The 23103-nt window shown below is 43.8% G+C and overlaps 1 protein-coding gene across 4 annotated transcripts in view; it reads right to left on the bottom strand.

The window, feature by feature from the left end:
* The window catches only part of nos1apa (nitric oxide synthase 1 (neuronal) adaptor protein a), a 441188-nt gene that overhangs the window by 46892 nt on the left and 371193 nt on the right, over positions 1-23103 (bottom strand). For all 4 annotated transcript variants that reach the window (XM_041208009.1, XM_041208010.1, XM_041208011.1 and 1 more), the window contains one exon: positions 19362-19526. In XM_041208009.1, the coding sequence (XP_041063943.1) occupies positions 19362-19526 (165 nt within the window). The remainder of the gene's footprint in view (positions 1-19361; positions 19527-23103) is intronic.

Genomic DNA, 23103 nt, shown 5'->3' with positions numbered 1-23103 from the left:
GCATTTTTGGCGAAACCTCATCCAGCGAATGAGGTTTCAGCCAGTGACTAAAAAAAAAAACTTTTTGCACCCCTATTTAACATGTCCCTGCTCATGTGGCAGAGTCACACGAGGGGACATGTTTTCATTATTATTATTTCTTTGTTTTGACTTCAACTTCCTGAGGCAGCTCTGTGCCTCAGGGGGCTTTTACTGTATGCACCCGTGCGCATGCGTGAACTTCAGGGCTGGCGCTCCTCCCGCCCTCACCCTGGCAGTGCTGAGGGCCCAATCGTAGGCTTCCTGACCAGTCCCGGGTCTGCATGGCGCTCCTGCCCCACCAGGGCAAATTCTGCCCTATAAGCTTTCAAACTCGGCTTCCCAGGCAGCGTCGCCTGCGGGTTCATCAGATGAATTAATAGCACATTATTTCTGTGTACCGGTAAAAAAGCATTTTGTGCAATAACGGCACTGTTTTCCTTTGGGGTTCAGACTGTTTGTTACAGGGAGGGTCAATAAATACTGTGACAGAAAGTACATAAAAATGTTTTAAAACCACAGCTGAATGGGGCATTAACCAGCTGGATGATTATGAGGTAAATGATTGTTGCCTCCCAGCATTTATTTGCAGATGTGGCTTTACCAGTGATGTATACAGAAGTCCCGAACCAACTTGGGACTGCACACAAGTCCGACTCATCTCCTGGCCGTAATTATTCAAAATGCAATACCTAGGTATGGAGGCATACTTGGCTTTAAGGAGATGATAATCAAAGATTTTTACACAAACTGTCATAAACATGGCATTAATTTAGCTATTCCATTATGTGTAGAGGTGGATGATATGCCAAAGGTTTGTGTCAATGAACAGTTTTGCATTCTTTCAAGAATCAAGCCTTTATTTCCTGAAGAGGCAGCAGCAACAGATTACGGTCACTGGAGATGATGATTTGGATGACCCTAATATAGGTTGTGCTGGCAATGTCCAACAAGCCATCAAAGCCACAAACCAGGCACTATATAGGAAGCTATACAGGAAACAGAGTACACACCTTGGCACATTGTAACTTTGACTGACACCATTCTAATGGCTGAACTTTCAGGAACATGTTTTCTTTTCCCTGGTTCCTATTAAATTGAGGGTAGATAGCACCGGGGAATCAAACCTTTACTTTTTTACTTGAAAAGCACACTTACACTGGCAAATTTTACATAAGAATGGGCTTTCAAAGCTCACTTTGGTTTACCCACTGGCAAAGAGCCAAGCACTTCTTTAATATTTACATTTTTGGCCTAATCAAAACGAGGGATGTTAGCTTTGGGGAATGGACTAGTTATCATTTCAACCAGCCAGTGTCAGCTTCAAGCTTCAGGTCAGGATGGCACAAAATGACACCAAGTTAAAGCTCAACAAATGTACCTGTTGAGCAGCTGGGCCATATTTATCAGGAAATCTCCAAGGCTCTATTCTGTTGTCACATTATGCCTTAACCCCAACCTCAGAACAGATTACAGTATGTATTTTCCAGGTTTCATTCAACTGGCCTTTACAAATGTGACACCTATTAGTGCCAAATTGCCAGCAGATTTATGCCATGGAACTTACAGGCTAAGAACAGAACTCAGTTCGACAGCAAAAGATATGTCAATATACTAAGAGAAAGAGAATGGTCAAGGGGAATGCAAGTCCAAGATGGATGCAGTGAAAATACAATAGACAATAAAAAAATGTCTCACATGTTAAGTGGAAAATACTTTGCATCTATTTTCACAGAGAACCAAGACAGTAAAATGCTAGTTGTAAAATGAAACCAAAAAATTAGTCAAGAGTGAGATTTAAATGGATTAAATATAAACAAAATAGTAATTGAGAAAATAATGGGACGTGAGATAGGAAGATTCCAGGACCTCATGGTTTCCACTCCTGTGTATTAAACAAACAGATCGAGAAATTGCAAATGCAATAGTCATAATTTTCCAAAGTTCTCTAGCTTCATGAATTGGGCCTTAGGATTGGATAATTGCAAATACCTCTCCGTTATTTAAGACAGGGGAAATGAGGTAGCTATGGATCTGAAGTTCAACATCAGTTCTGGGGAAGTTATAGGAACTCATCATCAGAGATAGAATGACTGCGCACTTGGATAAGTATCAGCTGGTCAAACAGAGTCTTCATGAATTTGTGAATCTGACTGATCTAGGTGAATATTTTGAGATCGCTTGACATGGTGGATTGGAAAGTACCAACAGATGTTGTCATATAGACCCAGAAGGCATGCCATAAGATTTACACAGACTATAGCAAAAATGAAAGCAAATGGAGCTTAAAGGAACCCTGTAAAATGGATAATTGATTGAGGGGTAGCAGAAAAAGAATAGGGATGAAGGGTTTGTTCTTTGTGCAGAATGTGACAAGTGGTGTTCCCCAAACATTTGCACAACAGCACATCGCCTGATGTTTATTACTTAGAAGTGCCAAACGCAAGGCATTTTTATTATTTGAAATCATGTACATCTCATTGATTAGGACCAGGACTGCTATAGCCTAAACTCACTGACTTTTGACCCTTCAGTATAGCCAACAGGGGAAAGAAAAGCTTTGTCTGCTATCAGCTTTCCAGGCCTGCTTCAGAGCACACTGCCAAACAACTGTCCTTCAGGAACAATCCTTTCATCGTCTCAGTCACACACTGAAGTATAAATCACATCATGTAAGTGACAACAACAGAATGCAGTAAAATACCAAGCAGTATTATGGAACATTTTTCACACTGTATGAATTTTACATACCAGCAGTGAGTACCTTGTACTGTTAGAATGAATCGTGTTTCTCGACTTTATCCTCTACTCAGGTTCCCTGAGCCAATAAGGAGGGACAGGATAGCTGCCAATGCCTCTGAGATCATCAGTGCCCATGGCACCAGAATGCTCAGTGGCATGGGATCAGGAAGAATAAGCGCTTTCAGAAGCAGCAAGAAAATCATGAGATATACTTAAACAAAAAGCTAGCAATACAAAACATTCAACATGTGGAAAGCAATTGATGTAAATGCAGTGTTTCTCATAGCAGTGCTATTCTATGTTAACAGTGCTTGTTGCCTTTAACCTAATTTATGCATCATAATGAGCGGCATGTCAGAATATATCACTGCAAGGCTGGAGGAATAAACAGCAACAACACAGCAAGGAGACATATAATCACCATTTTGGCAACACTTTGAACAGGAAAAAGCTTTTTTCATTTTAAGAAACGGTACAAAAAACCCAAATATTTTATCCTTCACAATCGACAGAAAGTGAAAAATAAGACCTGTCTGCTGACTAAAACTTTAATTTTGTTCTATCCCTTTTTAATTTGTCACACACCAAGTTTGAATGAAGGCTGCTGAAGTTTGCCTCAGGCAGTCTTGGACTGCGAAGCCAATACTTTGAATTGCACAAGATATCAGCATTTCACCCTAATCAACTGTTACCACCCTAATCCACATTTAATTCCTTATCAGAGAGCACAAACTAAAATTTCAGGCTGATCAACCACGACCAATTGTTTGTAGCACTGTGGTTTTTGAATGAATGAATCCAGTCTAAATAGGGATGGCAGCTGAAAGTCTGTGGCCTGATTTTTTAGGATGGTGGAGACTCACTATCCGAAGAGTCGGCAGAGAACACATCCCCGCCAACTCCGGCTGCCCCACAGCTATTTTACACTCGAATGAGCATTGACTGGCAGTAGGCAGGGCTTCCGTCATCACTCAGGAGGAAGTCCTGCCTTGGGGAGCTGCCGGCCAATCTGATTGGCCAGCAGCTGTCCAGTTGCTGCAGCAACAGCACTGCAGTGGCCGGAAGAGGAGCTGCACGGAGCTGCCCAAGATGAAGGCCGGAATTTTCCGTCTCTGTTGGCGTCAGGCGTCATGGTGGGTGGGGGTGATTGGAAAATTTGACGGAGCAGCCAAAGCTCTGTTGACTTCAGGCAGGAATTTCCAATCCCATGGTGGGATGGACCGGAAAATCCTGGTCCATTTGTGGGAAGCGAATTCCTGATTTCTACTACACTTTGGGCAGGATATTCCGGTCGGCGAGCGGGGGGGTGGGGCCCGGTTGCCGACGCGTAAAATGACGTGTGGTGATGTCGGGGGGAACTCCCGGTGTCACCGCGCCCCATTGAAATTTTCAGGAAGGCGAGGGCCAATTGAGGCCATTGACAGAGTCTTTAAAATAATGAATGCACCTGCCTTGTCCAACCTTAAGGCTGGTGGGTCGGCCAGGAGCTCCAGCGGGAACAAGAAAAAGCATGAAACCTCATCCACCAGCGGGACGAGGATTCATGCAGGGTTTAAAAAATTTAATTAAAGTTTTTTAAAAAAATTATGGACATGTCCCAACTCATGTGACAGTGTCACACGAGGGGACATGTCAGGGAATTTTTTTTTTTGCTATTTTTAATATTTTTGACATTAGAGGCGATCTTCCCGAGGCAGCACTTAGCCTCAGGGAGATGAGTGCGCACTTTCATGCACATGCGTGAAAGAGCGCACTCTCAGGTTTAGGGATTTAACCCCCCCACCCCCGCCTCCACACTTCAACTTCATCCCCGACCAGGGTAAAATCCTGCCCTATGTGTTTCCTGATTTCTCTCCTAAAGGGCCTAGCTCTAATTTAAAGATTATTTTTATTCACCTATCACACCAGGGGAAATAGTTTCTGCTTCTACCTCATTGAATCCTTTTCACAATTTTAACCACCTTGATCCAATGACCTCGAAAACAATCAAGGTTTTCTCACTTAATTCCGAGCACAATTAAAAGGAGATTACAATCTTCCTAGTACAGCCCTTGCATAATTACAACCATTCCACCTAACAGTTCACAGTGTGAACATGTCCATTGTTCTCCAAGAGATCAATTACTGCCAAATTGGCAGGAGTGTTATGCCCTAGATCCCTGCAGCCTAGGATCTGCACTCATTTCAGATAGGAACTGGACAGCCAACTGACAGGGAAGATCACTCCATCAAATGGTATTAAATGTAAGGCACTACTTACAATATAAAGATAAAAGCAAAATACTGCGGATGCTGGAAATCTGAAACAAAAACAGAAAATACTGGAAAAACTCAGCAGGTCTAACAGCATCTGTAGAGAGAAAAACAAGAGTTAACGTTTCGAGTCCGTATGACACGTCTTCAGAGCTAAAGAGAAGTAAAATTGTGATTAAATTTATAGGCCTGAATCTTTGGTTCGGTGAGCGGGGTGACGCGTGAAATGACGCGTGGTGATGTCAGGCGTCCATCCCGATGTCAGCGCACACCATTCAGATCTTCAGATTGGCGGGTGCGCACCAGAGTCGGCTGTGTGCCCACCGAACTATCAAAGGCCTGTTAAGGCCATTTAAGTGCCAATTAAAATAATTAACTGAGCTGCCCGTCTAACCTTAAGGTTGGCAGGGGGCAGGCAGAGAGCCCAGGCGGCTTTCACATTTATCAAGAAACCTCATCCACGTGTGGGCGGGATGAGGTTTCCTGAAGGTTTTTAAACTTTAATAAAACTTTTCAATAAAATTCATAGGCATGTCCAGCTCATGTAACAGTGTCACATGAGAGGACATGTCCGAATAATTCCAAATCTTCCACCGACGTTTTGATATCGAAATTAAACTCCCCGAGGCAGCTCCGTGCCTCAGGGAGATTTCTGCGCTCTCTCGCAGGCACGCGTGAAAGAGTACAGACCCCAACTCAGCCTCCTTCCCCCCCCCCCACCCACCCCCACACAGGGAACGCTCAGTGCTTCTGGACGTGACCGCCCAAGTAAAATGGCGGGGCGCAGCCAATCACGGGCGATGATCCAGCTGTGCGCCTGCCCGTGCCAGCTCCCACTCAGCTATCCCAACGGGGAGAGAGAAAATTCTCCCCATACTGCTTGAGGGGGGTGGAGCAGGTGAAGCTGGATAGAAGGCCAGTGATAGGTGGGGACAAAGGAGAGGTTGACAAAGATGTCATGAACTAAAGGACAAAGGGAGTGTTAATGGTGGCGGCACTGGCTTGTGGGGGTGGGGTGGGGGGAAGGGGACGGTGGTGGGAAAAAAAGATTGAAAATAGGATAAAAGGTGGTGATAAAACAATGAATAAAAATGAAAATGAATAAAAATAAAAGGGGATAAATAAAAAATTAATATTGAAAAAAAGAGGATAAAAAAGGGGTGAGGATGGAGGAGAGAGTTCATGGTTTGATGATGAAGTTTTGTCTTACAAGATAAAGCCCCCTTGTTGCAACGGTTCTGAGACACAACACGGACTAATGTCAAATCTTGGTTGGTAATTCTCCTGTTGAATATTTTATTCCATTAAAGGTATTGTATAAACGAAAGTTGCTGCTCTACTTCTAGTTTATTTGTGTGTTTTATATAGTTCTGACTTTAGCACAATAGGGACACTGAAAGGTTTGTGATTTCTGATCCAGTCAATAACAGATTCATTGCTAGGAAAATAACAGCTGCTATAAAGGTACCACAAACCTGTTAAAGGTTGACCTGCAAAAAACATTTCAGCTTACCCTCCCTGGCCACCATTTCAATATTCCTGGGTGATTCTTTCTCATGGGAGACGAACTAAATTTGTTGAGTATGTTGTCATGGATACAGCTCATACCAGCAGCACACCAAGCAAGCAACACAGTTTCCAGATAGGCTTTTGAAAGAAAAATAGGGGAAGGTGCATATTGAGTGTGGTGCGAATCTGCTAAGCACAGGGTGAGAGATAAGACTAATACATGATGGCCCACCCAGGGCATTGTCATTCCACAAACTGAGAAACACATTCAGAACTCCCATTCTGAGATAAAGGCAAAGAACTGCGGATGCTGGAAATCCAAAACAAAAACAGAAATACCTGGAAAAGCTCAGCAGGTCCGGCAGCATTGGCGGAGAAGAACACAGTTGACGTTTCGAGTCCTCATGACCCTTCAACAGGACTAAGTAAAAATAGGAAAGGGGTGAAATATAAGCTGGTTTAAGGTGGGGGGAGGTTGTTGGGACAAGAAGCCAGTAATAGGTGGAGATAACCAAAAGATGTCACAGACAAAAAGACAAAGAGGTGTTGAAGGTGGTGATATTATCTAGAGGAATGTGCTAATTAAGGGTAGAAAGCAGGACAAACAAGGTACAGATAGCCCTAGTGGGGGTGGGGTGGGGTGAGGGAATACTAAAAAGGCTAAAAGGTAGAGATAAAACAATGGGTGGAAATACATTTAAAAATAATGGAAATAGTTGGGAAAAGAAAAATCTATATAAATTATTGGAAAAAACAAAAAGGAGGGGGAAAAATCGGAAAGGGGGTGGGGATGGAGGAGAGAGCTCATGAGCTAAAATTGTTGAACTCAATATTCAGTCCGGAAGGCTGTAAAGTGTTCAATCGGAAGATGAGGTGCTGTTCCTCCAATTTGCGCTGAGCTTCACTGGAACAATGCAGCAGGCCAAGGACAGACATGTGGGCAAGAGAGCAGGGTGGAATGTAAAAATGGCAAGTGACAGGGAGGTCTGGGTAATGCTTGCGGACAGACCGAAGGTGTTCTGCAAAGCGGTCACCCTGTCTGCGTTTGGTCTCTCCAATGTAGAGGAAACCACATTGGGAGCAACGAATGCAGTAGACTAAGTTGAGGGAAGTGCAAGTGAAATGCTGCTTCACTTGAGAGGAGTGTTTGGGCCCTTGGATGGTGTGGAGAGAGGAAGTGAAGGGGCAGGTGTTGCATCTTCTGCGGTTGCATGGGAAGGTGCCGTGGGAGGGGATGAGGAGTAGGGGGTGATGGAGGAGTGGACCAGGGTGTCCCGGAGGGAACGATCCCTACGGAATGCCGATAGGGGGGGTGAAGGGAAGATGTGTTTGGTGGTGGCATCATGCTGGAGTTGGTGGAAATGGCAGAGGATGATCCTTTGAATGCAGAGGCTGGTGGGGTGAAAAGTGAGGACAAGGGGGACCTTATCATGTTTCTGGGAGGGAGGAGAAGGCGTGAGGGCGGATGCGCGGGAGATGGGCCGGACATGGTTGAGGGCCCTATCAACGACCGTGGGTGGAAAACCTCGGTTAAGGAAGAAGGAGGACATGTCAGAGGAACTGTTTTTGAAGGTAGCATCATCGGAACAGATGCGACGGAGGCGAAGGAACTGAGAGAATGGGATGGAGTCCTTACAGGAAGCGGGGTGTGAGCAGCTGTAGTCGAGGGAGCTGTGGGAGTCGGTAGGCTTGTAATGGATATTGGTGGACAGTCTATCACCAGAGATTGAGACACAGAGGTCAAGGAAGGGAAGGGAAGTGTCAGAGATGGACCACGTGAAAATGATGGAGGGGTGGAGATTGGAAGCAAAATTAATAAATTTTTCCAGGTCCCGACGAGAGCATGAAGCAGCACTGACGTAATCATCGATGTACCGGAGAAAGGGTTGTGGAAGGGGGCCGGAGTAGGACTGGAACAAGGAATGTTCCACATACCCCATAAAGAGACAGGCATTCTGAACATCAAGCCATTGTTTCCAGGACTGTCATTGACCTCATCTCCTCTGGAGTTCTTCCTCCCACAACTTCCAACCTGATCGTCACCCAAACTCGGACGGCCCGCTTCTACCTCCTACCCAAAATCCACAAACAAAACTGTCCCGGTAGACCGATCGTGTCAGCTTGCTCCTGCCCCACAGAACTCATTTCTCGTTATCTTGACTCCCTTCTCGGTCCCCTTGTCCAGTCCCTTCCCACCTACATCCGTGATTCCTCTGACACCTTACGTCACATCAACAATTTCCAGTTCCCTGGCCCCAACCGCCTCCTCTTCACCATGGACGTCCAATCCCTCTACACCTCCATCCCCCACCAGGATGGTCTGAGGGCCCTTAGCTTCTTCCTCGAACAGAGGCCCGAACAATCCCCATCCACCACTATTCTCCTCCGTCTGGCTGAACTTGTTCTCACACTGAACAATTTCTCCTTCAACTCCTCTCACTTCCTCCAAATAAAAGGTGTGGCTATGGGTACCCGCATGGGCCCCAGCTATGCCTGTCTCTTTATGGGATATGTGGAACATTCCTTGTTCCAGTCCTACTCCGGCCCCCTTCCACAACTCTTTCGCTGGTACATCGATGATTACTTCGGTGCTGCTTCATGCTCTCATCGGGACCTTGAAAAATCTATTAATTTTGCTTCCAATTTCCACCCCTCCATCATTTTCACATGGTCCATCTCTGACACTTCCCTTCCCTTCCTTGACCTCTGTGTCTCAATCTCTAGTGATAGACTGTCCACCAATATCCATTACAAACCCACCGACTCTCACAGCTACCTCGACTACAGCTCCTCACACCCCGCTTCCTGTAAGGACTCCATCCCATTCTCTCAGTTCCTTCGCCTCCGTCGCATCTGTTCTGATGATGCCACTTTCGACAACATTTCCTCTGACATGTCCTCCTTCTTCCTTAACCGAGGTTTTCCACCCATGGTGGTTGACAGGGCCCTCAACCGTGTCCAGCCCATCTCCCGCGCATCCGCCCTCACGCCTTCTCCTCCCTCCCAGAAACATGATAGGGTCCCCCTTGTCCTCACTTACCACCCCACCAGCCTCCGCATTCAAAGGGTCATCCTCCGCCATTTCCGCCAACTCCAGCATGATGCCACCAACAAACACATCTTCCCTTCACCCCCCCTGGCGGCATTCCGTAGGGATCGTTCCCTCCGTGACACCCTGGTCCACTCCTCCATCACCCCCTACTCCTCATCCCCTCCCACGGCACCTTCCCATGCAACCGCAGAAGATGCAACACCTGCCCCTTTACTTCCTCTCTCCTCACTGTCCAAGGACCCAAACACTCCTTTCAAGTGAAGCAGCATTTCACTTGCACTTCCCTCTCAACTTAGTCTACTGTATTCGTTGCTCCCAATGTGGTTTCCTCTACATTGGAGAGACCAAACGCAGACTGGGTGACCACTTTGCAGAACACCTTCGGTCTGTCTGCAAGCATCACCCAGACCTCCCTGTCGCTTGCTATTTCAACATTCCACCCTGCTCTCATGCCCACATGTCTGTCCTTGGCTTGCTGCATTGTTCCAGTGAAGCTCAACGCAAACTGGAGGAACAACACCTCATCTTCCGTCTAGGCACTTTACAACTTTCCAGACTGAATATTGAGTTCAACAATTTTAGCTCATGAACTCCCTCCTCCATCCCCACCCCCTTTCCATTTCTTCCCCCTCCTTTTTGCTTTTTCCAATAATTTATATGGATTTTTCTTTTCCCAACTATTTCCATTATTTTTATATGTATTTCCACCCGTTGTTTTATCTCTACCTTTTAGCCCTTTTAGTATTCCTTCACCCCACCCCACCCCACCCCAACTAGGGTTATCTGTACCTTGTTTGTCCTGCTTTCTACCTTTAATTGACACATTCCTCCAGATAATATCACCACCTTCAACACCTCTTTGTCCTTTTGTCTGTGACAACTTTTGGTTATCTCCACCTATTACTGGCTTCTTGTCCCAACAACCCCCTCCCCCACCTTAAACCAGCTCATATTTCACCCCTTTCCTATTTTTACTTAGTTCTGTTGAAGGGTCATGAGGACTTGAAACGTCAACTGTGGTCTTCTCCACTGATGCTGCCAGACCTGCTGAGTTTTTCCAGGTATTTCTGTTTCTCCCATGCTGAAATCTCAGCTGCGCTGGTGGGAAGAAGTGTACAGTGTACCTCTGTGTAGCCGGTCATGGATTGGGCAGGTTACCTGCCCAAGCCACTGCCTGGGATAATCAAGGGAAAATGGAAGTTTTTACAAAATAGGAGAGATTATCATCCATAACAAGTTATAAGAAAAAAAAGACAAAAACAGAAAGTTAGAGAGACAGAAAGCGAGCAAGAGAAAGAGAATTACATATAATTTACAGCACAGAAACAGGCCTTTCCGCCCAACTCGCCGTGTTTATGCTCCATCTCCATCCAACCCTATCAGCATAACCTTCTATTCCTTTCTTCCTCAGACCGTGAGAGCAAGAAGGAGCAAGCATGAGCAAGAAATAACGCAAGCGAGAGAGAGCAGCCAGAGAGAGTACACGAGCAAGAGGAAACATGAGTGGGTGTTTGCAACACAGGGGTGTAGTGCTACCGGAGCGCACCAGAGCACCACTCTGGCACCTCCTGTTTAAAGGCTTTAATATTCACCTCTGCATGGGGTAGTAACTCGATGTATGCCCCTCCCTCCTGTCAATCACTCATCATGTGATGCGATTACTGGGGCTTCAACCAATAAACTTATTGCGCAGGTAATCCTGTGGTTGGTGGGGGGGAGGAGATTTCATATCGTGTGCAAGCACCTCTATATGTCTCCTAAATAAACGTTAGCTTTTTCTTCCCCAAATCTACTGCTCCATCAAGTTATTACACGTGGTAAACTCTTCTTTGCTGATTGGACATTAAGTATACACCCCAGTTGATTGTTCTTTGCACTGATCTCAGTGGGATCCCTCCATTAATTGTCTGACTGGATTTTAACCCTCATTGCCTCCAATACTGAGGGCACTTGTTTCCAGGAGTAACATATGCAGGGGGATTTGGCTCATTGATGCAACAATCAGAACAGGAGGGAAATCCTCTCGCAACCATATGGGGGGCTGCGTGACATGTGACGCAGAGGTGGCTGGCGTGGGGACCCTGATGAATGAACTCTAGTTGTGGTATTATGTGGGGCACAAAGGCACGTTTGGCCACGAGTTCCTGGAGTTTGAGTTCCGGCTGGGCGTTAAGAATTGATCAGAATGTCCCGAGCTCACAGTGTGGCTGTGAATCCGGAGATTAAGGATGCTAAGAGGTGGCAGAAGAAAGGCCGGGCTCAGGGTCAAGGGTCTCACAGTACTGCAGGTGATTGTCTCAGAGCCAATGTGTAGGAGCAGCAGCAGCAGTAACCCTCCTGTATAGCTCGCTGACTGTAAAAGAAAATACAGACCTTAGAACTCCCTGTACACAGCTTTCTCATAAACAGGTATTTCAGGGCCTTTGAAGCTCAGAAATTCCTGGATTTAAAGCAACATTAATATCCCTAAACACCCTGCTGCATTTGCCTAGTGAACATTCATTCCTTGGCTGTGATTGTTTGAGGATGTGAAACGTGGTCTAGTGCTTGTATTACCTGCTGGCAGCGTTACATAGAATTTACAGCACAGAAATAAGCCATTTGGCCCACCCCGTCTACGTTGGAGTTTATGTTCCGCACTAGCCTCCTCCCAACCTTCTTGATCACAATATCAGAGTAACCTTCAGCTTCTTTCTTCCCGTGTGTTTATCAAGTTCCTTGAATGTATTTACATTAGAATCATGGAATGGTTATAGCACAAAAGGAGGCCATTCACTACACTGCCTCTGTGTTCTCTGCAACAGCAACTCAGCTAGTCCCACTCCTCCACCTTTCCCCTGTAGCCCTGTAAAATCATCTATCTTCAGATAATTATCCAGTTCCCTTTTGAAAACTGCAACTGAATCTGTCTCCAGCTCACACTCAGGCAGTGCATTCCACATCCAAACCACTTGCCGCATAAAGAAGTTTATCCTCTTGTCGTCTTTGGTTCTTTTGTTAATCACCTTAGGGCTCTCAACCTTCTGCCAATGGAAACAGTTTCTCCCCATTTACTCTATCCAGACCCCTCATGATTTTGAGCACATCTAACAAATCTCCTCTCAACCTTCTTTCCTAGGAGAATAGCCCCAGCTTCACCAATCTATCCACATAACAGAAGTCTCGCAACCTTGGAACCATTCTCATAAATCTTTCCTGCACCCTTTCTAAACCCTTCATATCCTTTCTGTTGAGACTGAACCAGTGTGTTATGAAGGTTCATAACTTACTTGCTTTTCTATTCTGTGCCCCTATTTATAAAACCAAGGATTCAGCGTAATTTATTAACTGCTTTCTCAACCTGCCCTGCCATCTTCAATGATTTATGCACATATACACCCAGGTCCCTCTGCTCCTGCATTTCCTTTAGAATTGTACCTTTTATTTTATGTCACCTCTCCCTGTTCTTCTAACCAAAATGTATCATTTCACACTTCTCTACATTAAATTTCATCTGCCACATGTCTGCCCATTCTACCAGCCTGTGTATATCCTCTTGAAGTCTATCACTATCCTCCTCACAGTTCACAATACTTCCAAGTCCAGCATCATCTTCAAATTTTGAAATTGTGGCCTGTACACCCAGGGTCTAGGCTATTAATATAAATTGAGAAAAGCAGTGGCTCCTTTATATACCATCCCCCAGTCAGAAGCAAGTAAAGTTTCTGTAATTCATTTTTTTAATAGGCTTGCATAATGAAATTCTAGCCATGCTAAAGACTAATGATTCAAAATACCACATGGTTCAAAACAAAATGCCTACCAGCACTAGTATTTTTCACTTAAAAAGCATAATTTTCCTGATGTTTGGGGATTCAATGATAATACACAGGAGATAAACATAATAGCAGAATGAGAAATGATATGGCCAACACATTTTCTTAGGGCTCCAGCACTTCAAAATTTGGCACCAGGCAAGATAGCACGAGAAAATATACTTGCATTTCTGCAATTCTTTATGGCATCTTTCACCAATGTCCCAAAGTCCTTTACTTTTGAAGTGTTAGGTAGGCAAATGAAAAACAAAATAAATAAATGTCTAAATAAGTACAGATCAAAAGGGATAATTGGTCCATTGGTTGAAAATATTCTCTGCTTGCATTAAACGACAGCAAAGACAAGGCCATTAGTATCACAAGATGTGATGTGAAGCGTTATATTAATTTGGAAACCAGAAAACCCACATACATAAACCACAAGAATTAATGTTATGAGTTGAGAATGTTGAAGGTTGGCAGAATCGAAGCTGACTTCTGTATAGTGGAACTGGTGAAGCCAATTGGAAAGTGAGGTTTGAAAATACCAGGAAGTAAATTAATGCTGTGCAGTTCATGACACCATGGAGAAGGAAAACATTAACACTCTTATTATTCAGTTTGTGATAGACATGTTCTCAGTAGGTGACCAGGAAGCCATCAGAAAGATCTGACCCATAGAAACTAAGCTGATCATGGTGGAACTCCAAAGTGTGAATGACAGCTGAAATTCCATCAAGGGATCTGTTCCAGCTGTTGATTGAGAGATTCCAGAGGCTTCTGGACACGCAAACATCAACAAGCTGGTCAATGAGGCAATGCATGAAATCAGAACCTTCTGAGGTTCTCATTAGGATAGAAGCTAAAGCTTGTGAAATGACACAAAGATAATATGACAACAGAATGAACATAAGGAAACCTGCAGAGACGCTGAATCAGGACACAGGATTAAACATATAGTGGGGTCAACATTTTCATTCTATGTATCAGTGAAGATCATGACACTCGAGGGCCTTTCTGCCACAGCGGGTACAGTGTGTTGGGAAATTTTTGGAATCAAGCTACCTGCCTCAGTAGTGAAAATCCGGCCCCTACCGTCTGTATTTTTTTGTCTGTATCCCAAAGTATATTATCTAATGCATGTTTATCTGGTCATGAGTTTAAAACCTGGCAAACTCGCGAGACTTATCAAGTTACATTATTAAATAAAATGCGTCAATGGTTTTTATCATTTATAATCTGAAATTCTAATTAGGCTGGTGACTGATTGTCTTTCTGCTTGGGGAGACTTCACATGAGTGGGATGTGCCTGTTTTTAACTCCTTCATTGGAAATAGTAGGATGGAGATGGTAATGGGGCAATTGTTTGTTCACTTTCTGTGGTGTACACGCCAGTGCAGTACTGTGGGAGTGTACCACCTAGGCATTCATTTTGATTCGTGGAGTTAGACGTTGAAGGAACTTAAAATGTCTTAGAAGTCTTAGGGTGATTGCATTTTAAGAGGTTCAGCAAAAAATAAAGAACTTTCATTCGTATAGCGCCTTTCACAAGCTCAGGTCATCCCAAAACACTTTACAGGCAATTAAGTGTCTTTCAAGTGTAGCCACTGTTGTAATATAGGAGGTGCAGCAGCTAGTCTATGCGCAAACTCCCTTAAACGTCCATGTGATAACGACCCGATTATCTGTTTTTAGTGGTCTTGGCTGAATTGATCAGTACACCAGAATGAAAAACTAGTAAAACCTGGGAAATGACTAATACTAGTCCAAACTGGCCTTGTATACCTTAAAATAGAACTCCAGTTGGACCAGAACCCATCATTTCCAAGCTTTACTGGTTCTTCCTTCAGTTTGAATAGTGCCATGGGACTCACTGGTTAGGCCTCAGTGGAGTACTGTCTGGGCACCATACTTTAAGAAGGATGTCAAGACACTGAAGAGGGTACAGAGGAGGCTTACCAGGATGATATCAGGATTGGGGGAGTTCAGTTATGTGGAGAGAGTAGAGAAGCTGAGATTGTTCTCCTTAGATCAGAGAAGGTTAAGGGGAGACTTAAGAGAGGTTTTCAAATTATGAAGGGTTTTGATAGAGCAAATAAGAGAAACTGTTCCTTCTGGAAGAAGCTTGGCGACCAAAGGTTATAGGTTTCAAATAATTCGCAGAAGAACTTGAGGGGAAATGAGATGTATTTTTTCATAGCCAGTACAATCCAAATTTTAGAAGCTAGCTGGAAGGGTGATGATATCAGATTTCATAGAAACTTTCAAAAGGCAATTGGACACGTATGTGAAGGGGACTAATCTGCAGAGTTATGGGAGAAAATGCTCTGATGTGGGACCAAATTGGACAGCTGGCACAGACTAGATGGGTTGAATGGCTTCCTTCTTTCAATGGTGTAAGACTCAATAATAATAATGTCCACCTGAAAAGGCAGACAGGGCCTCAGTTTAACATCTCATCAGAAAAACAGCACCTTTGACAGTGCAGCGCTCCCGTAGTTCTGCACTGGTGTGTGAGCCACAGAAAGCAAACAACCCAACGGCCCCACTACCATCTCAATCCTACTATTCCCAATGAAGGAGTTAAAGATGGACACGCCCCATTAACATGAAGCCTGCTCAAGTAGAAAGCTGATCAGACACCAGCCTAATTAAATTTCAGGTTAGAAAGGCAAACTCATTGACGCATTTTGTTTAATGATGTAACTTAATAAGTTCAACGGGTTTGCCAAGTTTTACATTTCAAGCCCATAACCAGATAAACATAAAATAGATGATAAGCATTGGGATAAAAACGAGAATATACACAGACCTAGGGGCTGGATTTTCACTACCGAGGCAAGTAGCTTGAATCTGGAAATTTCCCAACACACCCTGCCTCTTTGGTAGAAAGGCCCCCCGAGGGTCACAATCTTTGCTCTGGGGGCATGGTTGTGGGATAAAATTGGGTCTGCCAACCTCGGAAGCAGAGTGCAGGTGGTCATGAGGACTGCCTGGTACCAGTGTGGGCTGGTTAGAAGGCCCGCCTTGGTTCTCTGGGATTTTGCCTTAGCCGTATTAAATATTGTTGACCCTCTAGCCCTCACCCCTCACACCCCACCCAGTCCCATGCCACCTCCATGTTCTCCATGCCAACTAATGCTCACTCCCCATGGCCCTTCATCCCCTCCATGTCAAATCCTGGCCCAGTATACACCCATTCACCCAGTATTACACTATGTGCAGAACAAATGAGACATTCATAATGATGCCATCCAGTTCTACTGATGGAGTTTAGTAGACCTTCCTTCCATCATAAGGTCAGAAGTGGGGATTTTCGCTGATGATTGCACAACGTTTAGCACCATTCATGACTCCTCAGATACTGAAGCACGATGGGTGAAGCTGGGTGAGTGAAGCTCCCACTACACTCAAGAAGCTTGACACCATCCAGGACAAAGCAGCCGGCTTGACTGGCACCACATCCACAAACATTCACTCCATCCACCACCGATGCACAGTGGCAGCAGTGTGTACCATCTACAAGATGCACTGCAGAAATTCACCAAGGCTTCTTAGAAAGCACCTTCCAAACCCACAACCACTATCATCTAGAAGGACAAGGGCAGCAGATAGATGGGAACACCACCACCTGGAAGTTCCCCTCCAAGTCACTCAGCATCCTGACTTGGAAATACATCGCTGCTCCTTCACTGTCGCTGGGTCAAAATCCTGGAACTCCATTGCTAACCGCATTGTGGGTGTACATACACTACATGGACTGCAGCGGTTCAAGAAGGCAGCTCGTCACCGCCTTCTCAAGGGCAACAAGGGATGGAGAATAAATGCTGGTCCAGCCAGCGATGTCCACATCCCATGAATGAATATTAAAAAATCTCCTACCTTTATTATGCATGCTTGGCTGAGAGCCCATACTCATAAAAGGATTATCTCGGTCGAGGGTTCTCTTTTGATAACTGGAGAGAATTGTTGACCTTGGTTGATTGCCACCTTTAAGTGGTTATAATAAGTTATTTCTGTGGTCTCTTTTGTCAGTGTCTCAATGTTTATTTGCACAAGATTAAGAAGTGTGAAGTGCCTGAAGTCTCTGTTATTGATACTTTAATGCACTGTCTGACTGATTGTTTTATAGGGATGTAGGAACAGCGCGTTATTTTCAAAAGAATATTTGTGAATGGGTGCTGGTTTCTGAGCAGTTCCACACATGCTGTTGTTACTGAATGGCTCATTGGTTCTATATATAATGTATACAGGGTGAATGGGCATGAAAGGGCCATTGGATGGCATGGACGGTAGGAGGGGCCATAGAGGTGGGTGAATAGGCATGGAAGGCTCATAAGTTGGCATGGACGGTGAGTGGCCGTGGAAATGAGTTGGGGGGGGGGGGCATGACTTGCAAAGAGGGGGAATAGCAGGGGCACGGATAAGATGTGTCGAACTTACCTTTCAAAAGGTTCCCGAATCCAGATTGTTTCATGACTCTTCCGTGAAGCAATAAACCACGAGCCATCCAGAAGCTGGCCCGATTCCACAAGAATTGTCGGGGGGTGGGTGGGGGGGTGGGGGATGGTGGTGGTGGTGTGCGTATGTAACTAGGAGATGCCTACTCCCACAATGGAGCTGATGAGGTTGGGAGTGCAAGATGTGGGCTCGTTACCTGCACCCTTATCCCATGCCAGCAAAAGTTGCGGGTGCCAGGAATCCTGGAACAGGGTCCCACCCACCATTGTTAAATGGCTTTGGAGTCATTTCAACGTTCTGAAAATCTAGGCCTAGGTCCAAGAAGGTAGACGAGTGAGAAAGCAAACAGAGAGTTCTGAAAATCTGGCTCACTCCAGAGCTCAGGGCCCTGGCGGCTAAAGACAAGGCTGGCAACGGAGGAGTGAAGGCATGTGAAAAGGGGCCAGAACCCGAGGAACACAGAGATCTGTGTGGGTTGTAAGGCTGCAGGAGATGACACAGATAGGGAGATGGGAAGCCATGGTCAAAAATGAAGATGGCTACTTGGAGTATGAATTGGAGGTTGGTAAGTGCAGCCCTTAGAACCAAAACTCAGCAAGGAAAGCAAGGGAAGGGAGAAAAATCATTGCACAGAGAAAAGAAGGTGCTTTAAATTTAAGAGAGAGAAAAAAGGAATTATTAATGAATTATGTTCACCCGGTCAGGTCATCTAGTTCTCCAATCTTTCACATTTCATTCTTGGCAAAAAACACCACATTAAAAAATATTGTGAAATTTATTATATACAGTATTGCTGTATATCGTTTATTGTATACAGTATTGCTGTATATTTATTGCTGTATATTGTTTATTGTATACAGTATTGCTGTATATTTATTATATACAGAATTGCTGTATATTTATTATATACAGTATTGCTGTATATCGTTTATTGTAACAGCATTGCTGTATATTTATTATATACTATATTGCTGTATATTGTTTATTGTATACAGTATTGCTGTATATTTATTATATACAGAATTGCTGTATATTTATTATATACAGTATTGCTGTATATTGTTTATTGTATACAGTATTGCTGTATATTTATTATATACAGTATTGCTGTATATTTATCATATACAGTATTGCTGTATATTTATTATATACAGTATTGCTGTTTCAGCTCCTGAGCAGATCCATTTAAATGTAGCAAGTACACGGGGAAAGTCAAAATAATCCTAATTGTGATGCTTTCATGCCAGGCAGTACCTTAGTATAATACCAGAGTGTGACATCACCAATTCAATCAGTAGAAAGTTTCTGAAGAGCAACTGTATAAACGAAGCATGCAAATTACAGCACAGAAAGAGGGTTCTTGGCCAATTAAGCTGCTGCTTTACTCTAATGAGCCGCCTCCTCTCATCCTCCTTGCTCCCTATGTCCATTGAAGGCCTTCTCTTTTTGCAATTATTACAGTTTGAGGCTGGTTGAACTGGTAATTCTGTACAGAGCTTACACCAAGGCCTCACATGCTGCCTCTTTCTTACCTGAGCGACGGCCACCTGTGTCTGCTGCTGTTGCTGCTGTAGCTGCTGCTGAAGGAGTTGGATCTGGTGGTGAACCGAGAGCAGGGTACCTGACGGCAGCTGGCTCGCTGAAGGAAGCAGCATCTTGGGAGTGGCCATCAAAATGCTGGGGCTGTCGTCATGGGACTGAAAGAGAGGGGGGTGAGAAGCATGTGAGAATTCGTGTCAAGAGAGGGGAGAGGGATTCTTTTATTTTTCTCACTCCTGCCCTTTTACATTTGCCAAATGGCAGTGTTCGGGGTCTTTCCCTTTTTTTTATTAGTACAGGCCAGACCATATTTTATTAATTCTTATCTCACCAGAGGCCATTTCAGGGAGTTGATCATTCTAGAAGTGCTCTTACATTTGAGGGATCAGTGCTGAAATAGCTAAGTGCATTAGCATTTTAATCACTGCCCTTCATTTCTGGATTCATTAATGTCATTCCTGGGAACAGAAGTGTGCTGAGCTGCATTGATGGAGTAGTGAGAAGTTTAATGCAGACTCTAACTAGAATAAACTGGGAAAATATTAAAGGGACACCAATGCCAAAAAAAAACCTCTCGTTTGTTTGTAAAACAGGAGGCAAAGAAGGCATTTGGGTTAAAGCGCAGGATTGTGCCCTTAACATCCTTGTTAAAAGAGATTTTCTTTTGTCTCAGCTTGACAATATATTTTCAATAAGAGTGTCCCCCGTTCATTGTTATCATGCACTCTGAAAAATAAGAACATGCTTCCTTCCCATAACTCCGTCCACCTTACAGCCCAAACTTTATATGGTTTTTTTCTAAAGAACAAAACTGATGAAGTGCATCCCTAAGATATCTGAACAGTAAGTTTGGTTTCAGCGCACTGTTCATTAGCTGCAGTGCACAGGATACTAGTTATAACCAGTTGGACAGCTGTGTGGTATTGCAAAGGCACATACACAGCGGATTTCAGTCTCAATGTGGTTATTTAACACTGAGAAAACACATTTTGTGCCACCATCCAAGCTGTAAAAAAACAGAAATATTACTTTTATGAGAAATGTGAATCTTTTCTGCATTAGGGTGAAAAATTAGCAGGTAAACTTATATCCAAATGGGTTTGTGTTGAGACAGTATATACATTCAACATGATTCCACTTTCAATTTATGATTGATTGAACAATGAACTTTTTTTTAATTCATTCATGGGATGTGGGCATCACTGGCCAGTCCAGCATTCATTGCCCATCCCTAATTGCCCTTAGGAAGGTGACGGTAAGCTGCCTTCTTGAACCGCTTGAAGGTGTGATGTCTCTTTACCTCACCGTTAACCAGAATTTGAGTTACAGGAGCTTTATTGCCAATCAAATATGGTAAAGCTGTTGGTACTCAGTTGAACTGACAGTGTGCTTATGACTTAAATTTAGAAATTGCTAATGGTGATATAATGGATAAAAATTTTCTGAGTTTAGCCTCAGGTTGCTACACTGAAATTCTGTATACAGCCCGAGGAATTTCACACAAAACATGTTAAGCATTTGTCTCTATTATCAACTATAATTCCTTGGCTGTAACATGTTGTTTTATTCTTCATCGCTTTTACATTTCACTCAAGTTATTGTAAACTCAAACAAGATATCAATTATTTCAGCAATTTTTTACTTTAAAAGAAGCGAATCTCCCTGTACCCCTACAGAAATGCCACTACATTGAGGGAGACTGATGCCAGAGGCCTGTATTAATTAGGCTTTACTCTTGGCCTGGGCTTGGCTGAGTTATGGTTTTAATTTTCCTCACTTTTTAAGCCAAACCATATCACTTTTACCTGCAACGGTGTTGACTGTAGGCTTCTGATTTAACTCCACAGATGCTCCACTTAAGCCATCTCGCAGATTAAACTACTCATTTTGTTGCAAGAACGAACCTTTCATCAAGTCTTAACCCTTTCCTGAGATGCTGGCATCACCTGTGGGAGGGGTTGTCACCCAGTGAGGGAAGGTGTTAAATTAATAAGTCACTGAATACAGCACTGTTCTATTTAGCTTAATAAACAATACTTCACAGCTATGAAGCATTGTATAAAACAATAACAAAAAGGGCCTGACTGAATAAACACTAGAGTTTCAGAAACTGGGATTGAAACAGTGACATGGAGGCTTTTGTGTCAAGCATACAGTCTTATAATAAAATGCTAGGCACCTTTCTGCACCTCTTATGTAAAAGGACACTGATTGCTTCGTCCATTCAAACAAAAGGACAAAAAAAAAATTCCTCCATGGTATTCAGTGCACAGAATTCCACAACTTAGCTTTTCTTATTGAATGTGGGCAAGCTGTTCTGACTTGCTGCCCAGTTAAACATTCAGAATGTGTGAAAGCACAACACGAGATGGGATAAACCCCCAGACACCAGCAGCTCCTTGCAGAATTATTGTTTCCGAACATAAAAGCTGGGCAAGTATAGCTTGGTTATTAACCATCAATTAAGTTCAGTGAATTCTTCTGAGGTGAAAAGCTGGCTGTAGCATTGCCAGCATTTTAAGATAGCTTTTCTACTGGAAAAGTGCGACTATAATGTAGTATTTAAGCATCACTAATCAGAAGAGCCATTGGTTTATGCTGACTGAAAAAGCTGAATACTGTTTCTATTATTTGGGAATTTTTTTTTTTTGACAATGTTACTGGGATCACCTTCCAAGATTTCATCCATTTTTCTCAGGCCAGTCAATCAGGGCAGCAATCAACACCTTTCAACGATGCACAGAGAACGGTATAACTTCCTTCAGTCCTGAAAGGGGGTGGTTGAAAGGGGATCTTGTACATGATAGCAGACCATATAAAAAAGGTAAACCCAGGGCCTAGTTTAGGTTTGGCCACAACAGGAGAACACAGAGGTGCTGTCTAAACTGGTACAAGACAAACTTAGTACGGATGTCAGGAAGGCTTTTGTCTTAAAAAGACTGAACCACAAAGTTGAGGAAAATATCTTGGTATTATTTAAGAGAACTATATGTTGTGAGGATTGTAGGCTTTCTTTGACACGAATGTTCACAGAGGCCAAATAGCCTCCTTACCTCATGAACCAAGCATGTTCTTCCAAAATGGACATCGGGGAGTTCCTACTCAACCCACTGAATTAGTACAGGAAGCTTTTCCTCTATAGCCCCTCCTCCTATAACTGCACAAAGTAACTGTAAATCTCAATTGTCAATGCAGCAAATTAAAATGCAGTCATGAAACTGCTACAATATGCGCAGTAATTTGCATGAACTACCCAGATCATCACAGTGTGATGAATCACTTACTAAACATCACATTTATAGCAAACTACAAGCTATGTCTGTACTGACAGCTCAAATACATTGGGAGAGGAGTATTTTATGGAGCCTACAAGAACGGGAAATGTAGCGTGTGAGGTGATTTAATGAGGCGGGACACGAAATTTGAATTTCGTGATGGCGGGTTGAGATGCAGAGGTAAAGTCAGTAGCAGTTTTTTAAATTCATTCATGGGATGTGGGTGTCACCGGATGGGCCAGCAATTATTGCCATCGTGAATTCCCCGTGAGAAGGTGGAGCTGAGCTGCCTACTTGAACTGCTGCAGTCCATGTGGTATAGGGACGCCCACAAGGGAGGGGGAAGCAGGAGAATGGACTCTCACATAGAGGCTCAGGACTGGCAAGGGTGAGTCAGTGGTGGGGGGCTTGTGGAGTGAGGTCAGGGACATGAAGGATTGGAGGAGGGATCAATGAGAGG

This window comes from Carcharodon carcharias, chromosome 16 (assembly GCF_017639515.1).
Source record: "Carcharodon carcharias isolate sCarCar2 chromosome 16, sCarCar2.pri, whole genome shotgun sequence".
NCBI classification, from domain to species: Eukaryota; Metazoa; Chordata; class Chondrichthyes; order Lamniformes; family Lamnidae; genus Carcharodon; species Carcharodon carcharias.
Note: the sequence above shows the minus strand (reverse complement) of the source record. Positions and strands in the feature narration are given on the sequence as shown.